This window comes from Castor canadensis, chromosome 1 (assembly GCF_047511655.1).
Source record: "Castor canadensis chromosome 1, mCasCan1.hap1v2, whole genome shotgun sequence".
NCBI classification, from domain to species: domain Eukaryota; kingdom Metazoa; phylum Chordata; class Mammalia; order Rodentia; family Castoridae; genus Castor; species Castor canadensis.
The window spans coordinates 196,853,680-196,868,685 of NC_133386.1; the positions used below are offsets into that span (position 1 = coordinate 196,853,680).

General features: G+C 38.7%; 1 protein-coding gene across 1 annotated transcript; it reads right to left on the reverse strand.

The window, feature by feature from the left end:
• Positions 1-436: 436 nt before the first annotated feature.
• On the reverse strand, positions 437-14,061 carry LOC141419831 (oocyte-secreted protein 3-like). Its single transcript, XM_074063616.1, has 5 exons — positions 13,899-14,061; positions 5,560-5,738; positions 2,756-2,829; positions 1,366-1,495; positions 437-499 (listed from the first exon to the last, which is right to left on the reverse strand). Exons 1-5 carry the CDS (start codon positions 14,059-14,061, stop codon positions 437-439), a joined length of 609 nt encoding a protein of 202 aa, XP_073919717.1.
• Positions 14,062-15,006: the final 945 nt, after the last annotated feature.

A 15,006-nucleotide genomic window follows, 5' to 3' on the forward strand; every position in this document is an offset into this window, starting at 1 on the left:
CTGTACTACCAACATTCAGGAGGCAGAGGCAGCAGGATTGCAAGTTTGAGATAAACTTGGGCTACATAGTGAGACCATACCTCAAAACAAAACAAAACAAAAAAACAAGCAAAGAAAACAAGATTGTAACAACCTTACTCCCAGTTCCCATCCTGGTAAATCAGCCTAGCAACTTAAAAATTTAGTTAAGCTAGAAAATAAATACTGATATACAACGAAATTACAATAAAACATGTCGAGTTTTATTTGTGGATTTGTGGCCACATTGAAAGTTAAAAAACACTGATAGTCTCTTTGCAAAGGCATCATAAAGAGAGTTACAATATGTTAAAATGAATTAAAATATGAAAATACATAAAAACAAAAGACTATATCATACTTCAATTCGGTTACTTTATGTGGCTGCAGAGTGCTGGGGAGCATGTTTTTCTAAAATTCAAAGAAGAGATGACGGAGGCCTTGGAATCGAGTGATTGCGTGTCTCATAAAAAAGTTTCGACTGTAGAAAAAAAATTTCATAAGTGACATATTTGTGAGTCTGGAGGCTCAAGGACATTTTTCAAATGAACAGGAGGACTCTGAGTTCTATATATGGGAAGGGTACCAGCTAATCTTAGGGCATTTTAAAAATAACTCCAAGATATGAGCAATATTGCAAATACTCTCTGGACAGTTGATATTTTAAGAATGGGATCAACATAGAAATGGTCTCTTAAAGATTACAGAGAAAGGGAAAGAATACCCACAAAGGAATCTAGAATATGCTTGAAATTTTGTTTGAAATGGACCCAGTGGAAAAATCCAAATGATTTAGCTCATGTATTTCTTTCAGAGCCTCATCCCCTAGCTTAAGATATTTGGTCTATTTATGAAGGATATAAAGTAAATATCTTAAACTGGAAAATCCAAATGACTTAGCCCATGTATTTCCTTCAGAGCCTCATCCCCTAGCTTAAGATATTTGGTCTATTTATGAAAGACATAAAGTAAATATCTTAAACTGGCAAGTCAAGAATTTATCAGTGCCTCCTTTCATTACAATCACTGATTTTGGACTCAACTCTTCAGTTCTAAACTTTCCTTTCTGCTGGGGTGGAGGGGTGAGTGGGAAATAGTACAAGGAGAGAAAATGATAAGACAGGTAAGGGTAGGGCAATCCTAAAAGTAACACTAAACATGGTGTGACACAAGTACAACAGAGAGAACTCCCTCTGCCCTGCTTATACACTTCCACTACTGAACTGTGTGCCATTCAGGCCTCTGTGGGAATTATACCTTGCCTGTTTTTATTTTTCCTGAATAATTTTTTTTGTCACAAAATTACTGAGTGGGTTTAATTAATGTTGGCTTTGTAGGAATCCTTACCCAGTTATCTCTGAGGTGGGGATAGCCACAAAACACACAGGATCTGTACTGTACCAAGAACCATTGTTGAACAGGAGAAGGTTGGATGAGGATGGGGTTCATTTCAGCATCGTCAGGTGAGACATAGATACTTTAGAGGAAAAAGAAAAATAGAATTAAAAGGCCATACAGAGGTGTAAGAGTTACTGTCCCTGGGGTGGGACCTCAGACTAGTGTTACCAAGCCTTCATTTCAGGAGCAATGATGTAACAGCTTAATAAAGAGTTATGACTTTTTATTGTTTTAAGAATAATATGGTTGTGTTACCCTTGCTTAGCACCCTCCACCCCTCATCAAATCCTCCATTGTGGGGTAATAAATTATGAACACAAAAGCTGTTTTCAGTTAAATTAAGGAAAACTATTTCAAGAAGATACTCAGTATGTCAGAATTATTTTTGCTAGAAAAGAGTAATTGCTGTAAGACAAGGAATTCCTAGAATCTCTTAATGTTTAATTTAATGGGTTACTAAGAGCTAATGAAGTCCTACTTTTATTTCAGGGTTATAATAATGAATTAGGTTGGAAGGTGAGAGACAAGAGCTTGCCAATCAGCATTGAGCACCTACAGCACAGTGATGTAAAACGGTGGTTTTCAGGTCACTTTGCCTAGACTTACTTCTTGAGCTTTCTCACTATGTAAATAAGGCAAATCATTTAATGTATTTGTGCCCCAGTTTCTCAGTCATTAAGAAGGGACAATACTGATGCTTCATGCATAGAGCTAATAATGAGGATTTAAATGCCTGAAGTTTTTGGAAACTGTGGCTGCCACCAAATTAAGAGTTCAGTAACTGGTTATTATTATTAGCAAGGATCAAACAGCAATTTTTATTCAAAGCCCATGCCCAGAAGAATCTATTATTTAGGAAGGTTTCTAATCTTGTTTTCTTTATTCCAATTTATTTGTAAGAAATTATATACTTAAACCATAAAATTTACTTTTTCTTTCTAATGAGTGGTTGTATACATTTTTGTGGTGTAAGAATTGAACTCAGAGCCTGGGCATGCTAGGCAGTTCTGTACTTCTGAGCTATATACCAGCCCATACTTCTTTTTTCTTTTTCATTTTTTAAGTTTCTAAAGAATAAATATTTTTGGTGTTCTCTTCAGGAGAGAGGAAACTGTGGGAAGAGAAATTTTATCCCCTTCAGGCTTTCTCCCTCAACTGTCTTCAGGGGGCCAGGAAAGCATTAGCTGGGGATGAATCTGGGAGAAAGAGCTGATCATTTTTATCCAGTTTAGTCCTACCGATTTTGGGTGCTAGAGTATCTTCAGAGGGCCACTTTCTGGCCTGCTGTGTGGCCAGGATGCCAGTTTACTGGGCAGGCTCTTTGCATTCAAGGCAATACCTGAAGTTGTCCAACTCTTTTTGCCCCAGGGTCAGCAAATTCATTACAGGTTTGACTTGTAGGAGGCCTTCTAGCTGTAGTTTAAGAGCCTCGTTTATTAATTGGCATTATTAAGAACAGGTTGTATATTCTGTGACTTATTCCTGACTTGATTTCATATTGAGAAGAATAGATTGTTACTTATTTGACTTCCTAAACCCCAATTCTTCTGCACAATTTAGAGTTTCTTGAATTCTGGAAAAGGTCAATCTTTGCACTCAGGAAACCTCCACAGATTTTGTGTATCAAGCATTGGTGTTACACATTCAGTTTGGCAGCATGTCCTGATAACCCATAGGGAAGCAGATAGAAAGAACAAACGGTCAAGAATGAAGAGGCAAGGCCCACTTTTGACTTTATAATTTTGTGTAACTCTCTTGGTCTGAGTTTTTGCTTCTGACTAGTGGATTGCTACAGAGGTTAAGTAATCCACTTAAGTTGATATTTAAGTGGAGTTGATGAGCCATAAAGCTATATAAAAATAATCATGATTTTCAAGGGTGATGATACATTTCAGCAAGAAGTTAATGGTAAATTTAAAAATTTTTTAGCAGTACTAGGGTTTGAACTCATGGCTTCACACTTGCTAGACAGGCACTCTACCACTTGAGCCACTCCACCAGTCCAACTTTGTGTTGGGTGTTTTCAGGATAGGGTCTCACAAACTATTTGCCTGGGGCTGACTTCAAAGTGCAATCCTAATCTTTGGCTCCTGAGTACCTAGGATTATAAGCATGAGCCACTGGTGCCTGGTAGTAGTGGGGTTTGAACTCAGGGCCTCACACTTGCTAGGCAGGCTCTCTACCATGTTAGCCACTATGCCAGCCTAGTTTTTGGCATTTAAGGGAGGAGCCAATATATATTTTTGGACTGACCTGGGAACCAAACACTCCAAATGAAGCTCAGCAGAAATGAATCTACTCCTTGGTTTGTAGGTGAGCCAGGAATGAAAGACAGTTCTATCCCAGAAAACCTGATGGGAAAAAAAGACCTTTGAAATGCATATTTATTTTTCATGACTTATTCTTTTAATGAGTTCAAATACAAATTTTGCCACTTTAATATCTTTAGAGGTCAAGATATTTACCCCAATTAAAGTGATTAAAATTCTCTCTGGCAAAGCAGAAACACTTAGCTTAATCATAAAATAAAACTAAACCACATGCCATATGATTTGTGAATAGAATTGGCAAATGAGTGTCAGTTCATCCTGAAGGTTTTCCATAGCCTTCTTAAATCAAAAATTGGGAAGAAAATTTTCACAGGTAGTTAGAAAAAACCCTTGTTCTGTAGGGAGGATTTAAAGGCTGAGACAATTATTGTGGAATTTTAAAATACTTCACCCAACGTTTCTGAATTAGAATATAGCATTTTCTCTTTACTTCTGATTTCCAAATCTCTGAAAACATTGGGCCAAAAGGGAAATAGCTAATTAGAAATGATACATTTGCACCAATCAATTGAGTTTTTTGAACATACAATACATAAGCTCCACAGGGAGCATTTGAATTATGTCGAAAAAAAGATAATTCCTATGGCAGTATCATCATACATTCAACTTCTGTAACCATTTGCATGTATTTCCGCCTTGAACTTCCATTCTTTGTGCTATTGGTATCATATTAGATATGGCGTGTGTATATCTCATTTATTCCCATTTTAATAAAGAGGTTTCAAAATGTTTAAATTATTAAACAAATCAATTAGGTGCATAATCACAAAATGAATGAATGATATCTGGGGTCTAAATAATTTATGGAGGCAACTAAAATTGTCTCTAGAAATCGCCAAATGTCCCGAAGGTGGAGATTATCCTCACATGTTAGTTACTGGTTTAGGCTATTGTGAAGGGCTGTAGGCACGGGATCTGCTTTTAACCACTGAAGGGGGTCTCAAAATTTCTTCTTGGCAGGTGTATTGGAGTATACCTGAATCACTAGAACCTTGCTGCGGTAGACACAGGACTGGAATAATGCTATGTTGGACAGCATAAGCTGTGATCTCAGACCATGACACCATGGGTCAGTGAAGAGGATCCAATGAAAAGAACTGCATGTCAATATGTTTTAGTATACCATGCTTGTGACATGAAGGCCAAGTTCCTGTATTTACCTTTGATGTGGCCAAAACTTCTTATATCAAAACCTTCTCCAAGCTTTCCTCACTGACATTGAATACTATAGGCATATATTCAATGATATTTTTGAGTTAGAAGAGAATAAGTAAAGTCTTTGTCTAGTTCAGGACTTCCCCAGATCATTCTCTCCTCTGAACGTCTTTGAAATTTTCTTTTCATCATTGTTAAACATTCCATTTTGACTGTCCCAGTGCCATAACGGAAGACATGGTAAAAGGCTTACTAAGACAGGCATCTGGTTTCTGTCCCTGGCTCTGCTATATATTAACTTCACAGGTTTGGCTACACGACTGACTTTTATACTTTAATTCCATGATCTAAATAAGTGGGGATGGCATCAAACTCACAGGATTATGAGGATTAGAAAGCACACGAAAATGCTGTACATGAAATGAGTGTTTCCTCCCAGAAAGTTCTTGAGAGAAAGGTCTTTGGGTTTCCTATGCATTAGCTGGCAGCTGGGGAATAAATGAAGATGATGAAATGCTTCTTGATGTTCCTCTTAGCCTTCCTCTAAGTCTGTGGCACCAGTTGATAATAGCAGTAACATATTGTAATAAGAGCAAATAAAAAGCAACAATTCCAAAACTTTATAGATACCACTGGGTAAAATGGTTGCTTCTCTCACCTGCATTGTAATTCCACAGAGGCTGACAGGATAATTGAACTCAAGTTCACAGTCTCGTACATTAATGGCCCGACAGCCAGTCCCTAGAAATAATTCGTCAGGACCTACAAATTCATCTTTATAAAACAGTTCTCTTTTGGCTATAGCACGAAAATTAAAATGGCTGCATTCCACCAACACTGTTAAAAGAGGAGAAGAAAAAGAATCAGCAATTCTGTTTCAATGAACCACTTAATATTTAAGAGTGCTTATGCCCATAATCTGAGCTACTCAGGAGGCAGAGATTGGAAGGATTGTGGTTGAAGGCCAGCTCAGGGGAAAAGTTAGCAAGACTCCATCTCAACAAACTGGGTATGATAGTACACATACGTAATCCCAGCAATGTGGGAGGCATAGGTAGGAGGATAGCAGTCTGAGGCGAGACTCCAAATGAAAATAACTAAAATAAAATGACCTGGAGGTATGGCTCTAGTGATAGAGCACTTGCCTAGCAAATGCAAGGCACTGAGTTCAAACCTCAGTAACACACACACACACATCAGTAAGATTAGCTCACATGAAAGAAGACCCTTTTTAACCAAAAGAATTGAAACAGATTTGTGTAAAAATGATGCCTTGCACAGTACTGCTTCTCTCTTTTTACTTCTTATACTTCTCTTCCCTCACTAACTACCCCCAAATGGCCAGAATTGACTTGTACTACACTCAGAATTTTTTCCTGAGATTAAGCACAGTGGAAAATTCTCATATTTATTAACTTCTGCATGGTCAATACCCTGGCCCAAATGACCTCTGTCTTTCTCCTGGACTATCTCAGTCTTGTGAAGGAGCACACTGCCTCTGGTTTCACTTTTTTTCTGACTCAACTTTAAACCTGGATGGATGTAGTAAGATCATCTCAACAGCATACATACAACTTTCTAATTGCTTCCCATTGTAATGAACACAAATAGAAATCCTAATGGACTGTGACACTCTTAGCTTGGGCACTGAACCTCTAGATAACTTTCTTTGACTTGCTGAGTGTTACCCCACTGGGTTTCAACTGTCAGACCCAATGCTCTAATTTTAAAAAAGCTATGTTAATGCCTCCTTTATTATCTTTAAATAAAATTTGTGGATAGCCTGACAGCATGTATATTTAAAAAAATCAATATAATTTACTAATTGTGCTATAAAATAAAAGGGAAACTTTCTAGTGAAAGTTTCTATCCAATAAGCAAAAAATTTGAAGAGTAAGTTCTAGGTTCAGATTATTATAAACAGTTTCCTACTTACATGAATGAATAGTGAAATATTTGAAATTAATATAAAACACTGGGCAACTTTTTACTGTATGGATTGGATTGCCTGTTATATTTTAGTCTGTATAGAATACCTTCTTTAGCATAGATAAATGGGAACTCATAAAACTAAAAAGCTTCTGTTCATCAAAAGAAATGGTCTCTAAACTGAAGAGAACATCCACAGAGTGGGAGAAAATATTTGCCAATTATACATCAGACAAAGGACTGATAACCAGAATATACAGGGAACTTAAAAAACTAAATTCTCCCAAAACTAATGAACCAATAAAGAAATGGGCATGTGAACTAAACAGAACTTTCTCAAAAGAAAAAATTCAAATGGCCAGAAAACACATGAAAAAATGCTCACCATCTCTAGCAATAAAGGAAATGCAAATTAAAACCACACTAAGATTCCACCTCACCCCTGTTAGAATAGCCATCATCAGCAACACCACCACCAACAGGTGTTGGCGAGGATGCGGGGAACAAGGAACCCTCTTACACTGTTGATGGGAATGTAGACTAGTACAACCACTCTGGAAAAAAATTTGGAGGCTACTTAAAAAGCTGGACATCGATCTACCATTTGATCCAGCAATACCACTCTTGGGGATATACCCAAAAGACTGTTACTCCAGAGGCACCTGCACATCCATGTTTATTGCGGCACTATTCACAATAGCCAAGTTATGGAAACAGCCAAGATGCCCCAGCACTGACGAATGGATTAAGAAAATGTGGTATCTATACACAATGGAATTTTATGCAGCCATGAAGAAGAACGAAATGTTATCATTCGCTGGTAAATGGATGGAATTGGAGAACATCATTCTGAGTGAGGTTAGCCTGGCTCAAAAGACCAAAAATCGTATGTTCTCCCTCATATGTGGACATTAGATCAAGGGCAAACACAACAATGGGATTGGACTTTGAGCACATGATAAAAGCGAGAGCACACAAGGGAGGGGTGAGGATAGGTAAGACACCTAAAAAACTAGCTAGCATTTGTTGCCCTTAATGCAGAGAAACTAAAGCAGATACCTTAAAGCAACTGAGGCCAATAGGAAAAGGGGACCAGGAACTAGAGAAAAGGTTAGATCAAAAAGAATTAACCTAGAAGGTAACACCCATGCACAGGAAATCAATGTGAGTCAATGCCCTGTATAGCTATCCTTATCTCAACCAGCAAAACCCCTTGTTCCTTCCTATTATTGCTTATACTCTCTCTACAACAAAATTAGAGATAAGGGCAAAATAGTTTCTGCTGGGTATTGAGGGGTGGGAGCGGGAGGGGGTGGAGTGGGTGGTAAGGGAGGGGGTGGGGGCAGGGGGGAGAAATGAACCAAGCCTTGTATGCACATATGAATAATAAAAGAAAAATGAAAACAAACAAAAAAAAAGAATACCTTCTTTCTCTACAATCTTGTTCAGAACAAGGCAACATAAATCACCAAAATGCCCCAGGAAGCAGTACATTTGTGTTTTAATACCACTCTCTAGCCATTCCTACCTCCTTTTGGTTTTTGAGGTTGCTATCCTCTTCCCTGCTCCTTATACTTACAGGACTTCTTTTGGATTTTTGCCTTGATGACTCTTCTTTCATGTTCCAGGTCAATATCACTGTCTCAGAAGACCTTACATAGAGTGTCTTATTCAAGTGGCTTTTCTTTCCTTTTCCATATTTATTTCCATATCACATCATCCTACTTATTTATGTGAAAGCATTCATTGTAATCTGGAATTATCAGGTATCTACATACAATGTTTTTCCTTCCCACTACAACTCAATATCCAGAAACGTAGAGACTGTTTATTGCTATATTTCTTTTTCTGCCAGCAAGTCAGGCAGGTAAATAGATGAGAAAAGAAATGTTAAATAGAAATTGAGGCTTCTCATACCCCACCCACTACTACCTGTGCTAAATACTGGTAGTAGCACAGAAACAGACATACCATGTACCTTATTTTCAGGAAAGGGAGGAAAGAGCTTAGTCAAGGTGTAGACATTTGTAAGGAACCTGAAGAATCATAGGGTTAATAGTGATGGTAACAGAAAGAGCCCAGATAAAGCTGCCCAACTTCACTAGGAGAAGACTCAATATTTAGAGTGAGAAAGTGTGTAGAAATTGTACCAAAGTTACTCACTGTCAGCGCTAAAGCTTAAGATATGTTTTGCAATAAGCTCCAACATCCACATGGACTTCTTTTACTATAACTATATCCTACAATTGGGGGAAAAACTCCAACTTAAAAAATTCCATTGTGTAAAAATTGAGAGTGATTTATACTTATAAAGCACCTGCATATTCATTTTCCTTGGAACCTCACATTTCTACTAGTATTTTAAGTTTGAATTTCTTCATATCCTTTGGAAATTGAACCAGCATTCTTTGCTTTTCCAGATGAGAAAAAGAACTCAAGGGCTTTGGAGGTACAAACTTACAGTCTGGTCAGAGATTAGGCAGTCAGCAGAGTCAGGCCTGGCCTCTACCATACTGGCCAATTTGTTCACAGAGTTACCTGTTCAGAATTCTACCTTTTACAGCTTTCTTCCATCTGAGTGGTTTTGTGAATAATAATGGCAGGTTAGGAAAAGGCATTAGGCAAGGCTTTGAAATGAACATTTTAGGATTGTTGAAACCTTAGGCAACCCAACTACAAGCATTCAGCTCACTACTCTCCTGATTAGGGTTCCCTTTGTAAGAAGAACAAAGTCCTTTTTTTTTTTTTCTTTTATTATTCATATGTGCATACAAGGCTTGGTTCAAAGATTAACTCAAAATGGATCAAGAATCTTAATATCAGACCACAAACTCTTAAGTTGATACAAGAAAGAGTAGGAAATACTCTGGAGTTAGTAGGTATAGGTAAGAACTTTCTCAATGAAACCCCAGCAGCACAGCAACTAAGAGATAGCATAGATAAATGGGACCTCATAAAACTAAAAAGCTTCTGTTCATCAGAAGAAATGGTCTCTAAACTGAAGAGAACACCCACAGAGTGGGGGAAAATATTTGCCAACTATACATCAGACAAAGGACTGATAACCAGAATATACAGGGAACTTAAAAAACTAAATTCTCCCAAAACTAATGAACCAATAAAGAAATGGGCATGTGAACTAAACAGAACTTTCTCAAAAGAAAAAATTCAAATGGCCAGAAAACATGAAAAAATGCTCACCATCTCTAGCAATAAAGGAAATGCAAATTAAAACCACGCTAAGATTCCACCTCACCCCTGTTAGAATCGCCATCATCAGCAACACCACCAACAACAGGTGTTGGCGAGGATGCAGGGAAAAAAGAACCCTCTTACACTGTTGGTGGGAATGTAGACTAGTACAACCACTCTGGAAAAAAATTTGGAGGCTACTTAAAAAGCTGGACATCGATCTACCATTTGATCCAGCAATACCACTCTTGGGGATATACCCAAAAGACTGTGACACAGGTTACTCCAGAGGCACCTGCACATCCATGTTTATTGCGGCACTATTCACAATAGCCAAGTTATGGAAACAGCCAAGATGCCCCAGCACTGACGAATGGATTAAGAAAATGTGGTATCTATACACAATGGAATTTTATGCAGCCATGAAGAAGAACGAAATGTTATCATTCGCTGGTAAATGGATGGAATTGGAGAACATCATTCTGAGTGAGGTTAGCCTGGCTCAAAAGACCAAAATTCATATGTTCTCCCTCATATGTGGACATTAGATCAAGGGCAAACACAACAATGGGATTGGACTTTGAGCACATGATAAAAGCGAGAGCACACAAGGGAGGGGTGAGGATAGGTAAGACACCTAAAAAACTAGCTAGCATTTGTTGCCCTTAACGCAGAGAAACTAAAGCAGATACCTTAAAGCAACTGAGGCCAATAGGAAAAGGGGAACAGGTACTAGAGAAAAGGTTAGATCAAAAAGAATTAACCTAGAAGGTAACACCCACACACAGGAAATCAATGTGAGTCAATGCCCTGTATAGCTATCCTTATCTCAACCAGCAAAAACCCTTGTTCCTTCCTATTATTGCTTATACTCTCTCTACAACAAAATTAGAAATAAGGGCAAAATAGTTTCTGCTGGGTATTGAGGTGGGGAGAGCCTTTTTTTTTTTTCATTTTTCTTTTGTTATTCATATGTGCATACAAGGCTTGAGTCATTTCTCCCCCCTGCCCCCACCCCCTCCCTTACCACCCACTCCCCCCTCCCTCTCCCTGCCCCAATATCCAGCAGAAACTATTTTGCCCTTATTTCTAATTTTGTTGTAGAGAGAGTATAAGCAATAATAGGAAGGAACAAGGGTTTTTGCTGGTTGAGATAAGGATAGCTATACAGGGCATTGACTCACATTGATTTGCTGTGCGTGGGTGTTACCTTCTAGGTTAGAGAATTTAGTTTTTTAAGCTCCCTATATATTCTGGTTATCAGTCCTTTGTCTGATGTGTAGCTGGCAAATATTTTCTCCCACTCTGTGGGTGTTCTCTTCAGTTTAGAGACCATTTCTTTTGATTAGCAGAAGCTTTTTAGTTTTATGAGGTCCCATTTATCTATGCTATGTCTTAGTTGCTGTGCTGCTGGGGTTTTGTTGAGAAAGTTCTTACCTATACCTACTAACTCCAGAGTATTTCCTACTCTTTCTTGTATCAACTTTAGAGTTTGTGGTCTGATATTAAGATCCTTGATCCATTTTGAATTAATCTTGGTATAGGGTGATATACATGGATCTAGTTTCAGTTTTTTGCAGACTGCTAACCAGTTTTCCCAGCAGTTTTTGTTGAAGAGGCTGCTATTTCTCCATTGTATATTTTTAGCTCCTTTGTCAAAGACAAGTTGGTTATAGTTGTGTGGCTTCATATCTGGGTCCTCTATTCTGTTCCACTGGTCTTCATGTGTGTTTTTGTGCCAGTACATGCTGTTTTTATTGTTATTGCCTCATAATATAGTTTGAAGTCAGGTATTGTGATACCTCCTGCATTGTTCTTTTGACTGAGTATTGCCTTGGCTATTCGTGGCCTCTTGTGTTTCCATATAAATTTCATAGTAGATTTTTCAATGTCTTTAATGAATGTCATTGGAATTTTGATGGGAATTGCATTAAACATGTAGATTACTTTGGGGAGTATCGACATTTTTACTATGTTGATTCTACCAATCCATGAGCATAGGAGATCTCTCCACTTTCTATAGTCTTCCTCAATCTCTTTCTTCAGAAGTGTATAGTTTTCCTTGTAGAGTTCTTTCACATCTTTTGTTAGGTTTACACCTAGGTATTTGATTTTTTTTTTGAGGCTATTGTAAATGGAATTGTTTTCATACATTCTTTTTCAGTTTGCTCATTGTTATTGTATAGAAATGCTAATGATTTTTCTATGTTGATTTTATATCCTGCTACCTTGCTATAGCTATTGATGATGTCTAGAAGCTTCTGAGTAGAGTTTTTGGGTCTTTAAGGTATAGGATCATGTCGTCTGCAAATAGGGATATTTTGACAGTTTCTTTACCTATTTGTATTCCTTTTATTCCTTCTTCTTGCCTAATTGCTCTAAGAACAAAGTCCTTAACAGGAGGTGCAATGTCCTGCTCAACCAGTCACCTGCATCAGCAGCCATCACAGGTCCTGATACTTGGGATAGAAATGGGTTGGTAGGTACAGAACCTGTGCTGGTGTGTGTGTGTGTGTGTGTGTGTGTGTGTGTGTGTGAGTGTCTGAGTGTGTGGTGTCAGCACAGCAGGGGTTCCCATTGATTTCCTTCTCTACCTGTCTCACTTCTGAGTACTGGTGTTCCATTTTTGGTGTTCACACAAGTTCTACAGTTTTTACCAGCCCTCTGATGAACTCTGACAATACATTGTCCTAAAGGTTGGAAAGGGTTGCTTTTAGAGAATTCCTTGTGCAGAAGAAGGGTCTTCTTACACTCCTCTATCATCTCAAAACCCTTCATCACCCCATCCATCCCATTAGTGTGCTAAAATCACCTTTCATGCTCCTCAGTTTTATGGTATTTCATTTATCTTGATGTATTTCAACATGCACACAGATTACCCCCTCTGAAACAGAGACATTTTCCACATACCCATTCTCTTTTTATCGGTAAAGGCAAATGCAGGGAGTGTTCCATGCTCTCCAACACCCAGACCTTCCCTTAAGTAAAGACAACGTTATCGCTAAGGTCTTACTTCAAATATGATTTCTCCAGGAATTCTCTCTCCCAAGAACTACATCAATTCTACTTGTTACACTCATAACCTGCCTTCAATTTTCTCCTGAGAACTAAGAACAGTTTATATATTGGCAAGGCTTTTAAATTAACTTCTACCTCCTTTAAGATGACCACATTTCTGTGGCTCGCATGGCCTTGAAAATGTTCTCTCCAGAAGCAGTAGAGAAGCCTTGCCATACCAATGGGTAAACAAGAGTGTTAAAAATCCTTTCTGCACTTCTTTAGGAAGCAATCAGACACCCGAGATCTGAGAGCATTCTTAGGTCAGTTTGTGTGGGATGCTGAAGGCCAGTCTATGCTTCCCCTAGTTGGTCAGGGAAGCACTGAAGTAATTAAGAAGGAATTTGTTTAGAGTTGTATCTTAAAAAAATATATACAATGATTTTCTGGTGCAGAAAAGAGGCAATCACATAAGAGAGACCAGTTAAGGATGTGTGGTTGAGCAACACAGGTGTGAAGTAGTGAAAGAACAGATAAGGTACCAGCAATGGGAAGAGAGAGTCATGTGGAAGAGCAGATGGCCTAAGGATGACTTAGTGGGAAATTCCAGGAAGTCTTAAGTAGGAAGACATGGGACTAAAAGAGGGGAGACTAACTCTGAGAAACCTCAGAGAAAATAAAGCAACTTGAGTGTAGAACTCCCTCACTCACCCAAAGGTACAATCTGGATTCAAGGGAAAGGAAAAGCATGGAGCTAACAAGAAGTATTAAGTTCTTAATTTTTAGGATGGGATGTCTTAACAGCTGAAAGCCCCATGACTCCTGGTTATTAAGAAACTGCCCCTGGAAAACACCACCAGTCAAGGTCCACCTTAATACCTGGCTCTTGCCCAGAACACATCCACAGCAGCGGAACAAGCAGCAGCAGCAGCAATCCTAGTGCAACAAAGGCCTTCATTATGCTAGACTTTGGGCAGCGACCATCTTTCCGGCAACAGGCAGTTGAGAGGAACTGGGAAGCTGAAAGTCTTTTTATAATCATGGTCACACTCAGATGTATTCAATTAACCCAATTCTGAGGTGGGAGAGAAAACCATTAACATACTGTGAACTCTAGCTCCTGACGCTGCCTTTATCATTTGGGCATAGAAAAACTGATGTGTTCTATAAAATGGACACAATCAAGCATCATGATGTGCTCCCAGAGCTGTCTTCTGGAACCTTTGAAGTAGGTAAATAGACGTCCAATTTGCTGGCCAATGTTTGATACTCCATGAATTGATTCAGGGACGCCACACACTCTGACATGATGATGTCATCATCCACTGCTGGGGCCATTTTCCCCTAGGATGTGATACATATTCTATGTAAATTAATTAATGAGTTAATTGCTTGGGTGCTGTTAGGAGCTGCACGAGTAGCTGCACAACTTGCCCAATATTATCAATGTAGGAAGAAGTCAAAAGGGCCAACATTCCCTACCCTGACTTTTCTACAATTTGTAACTATCAGCCTTGACAGAGTCCTATTCTTTCAGTGATTTCTTTTCTTTCTTTTTCTGGGGATATTGGGGCTTGAGCTCAGGGCCTCACACTTGCTAGGGAGGCATGGTACCACTTGAGCCACTCCACCAGCCTGTTTTCTGTTGGGTATTTTTGAGACAGGTTCTCAGAAACTATTTGCCTGGGACTGGGTTTGAACTCAGCCTCCTGATTTCTGCCTCCTGAGTAGCTAGGATTATAGGGGTGAGCCACTGGCACAGGCTTCAACTGTTTCCATTTCTTTTCTAATCAAATCTTTCCTATCCCCAGAGAGACCCTGCAGTGTCCAGGCATGGGTGCAGGCTTCTGGGTGAGCAGAGAGGAACTGGAGAGTCTGTTTTAATCTGGATGTGTTCAAAATTCCTATGATCTCTTAAAGCTTAGGTGTTCTTATGGTTGATGCCAATGAATACATGTATTAATTTTTCAAATAATGTTGTTTTTCC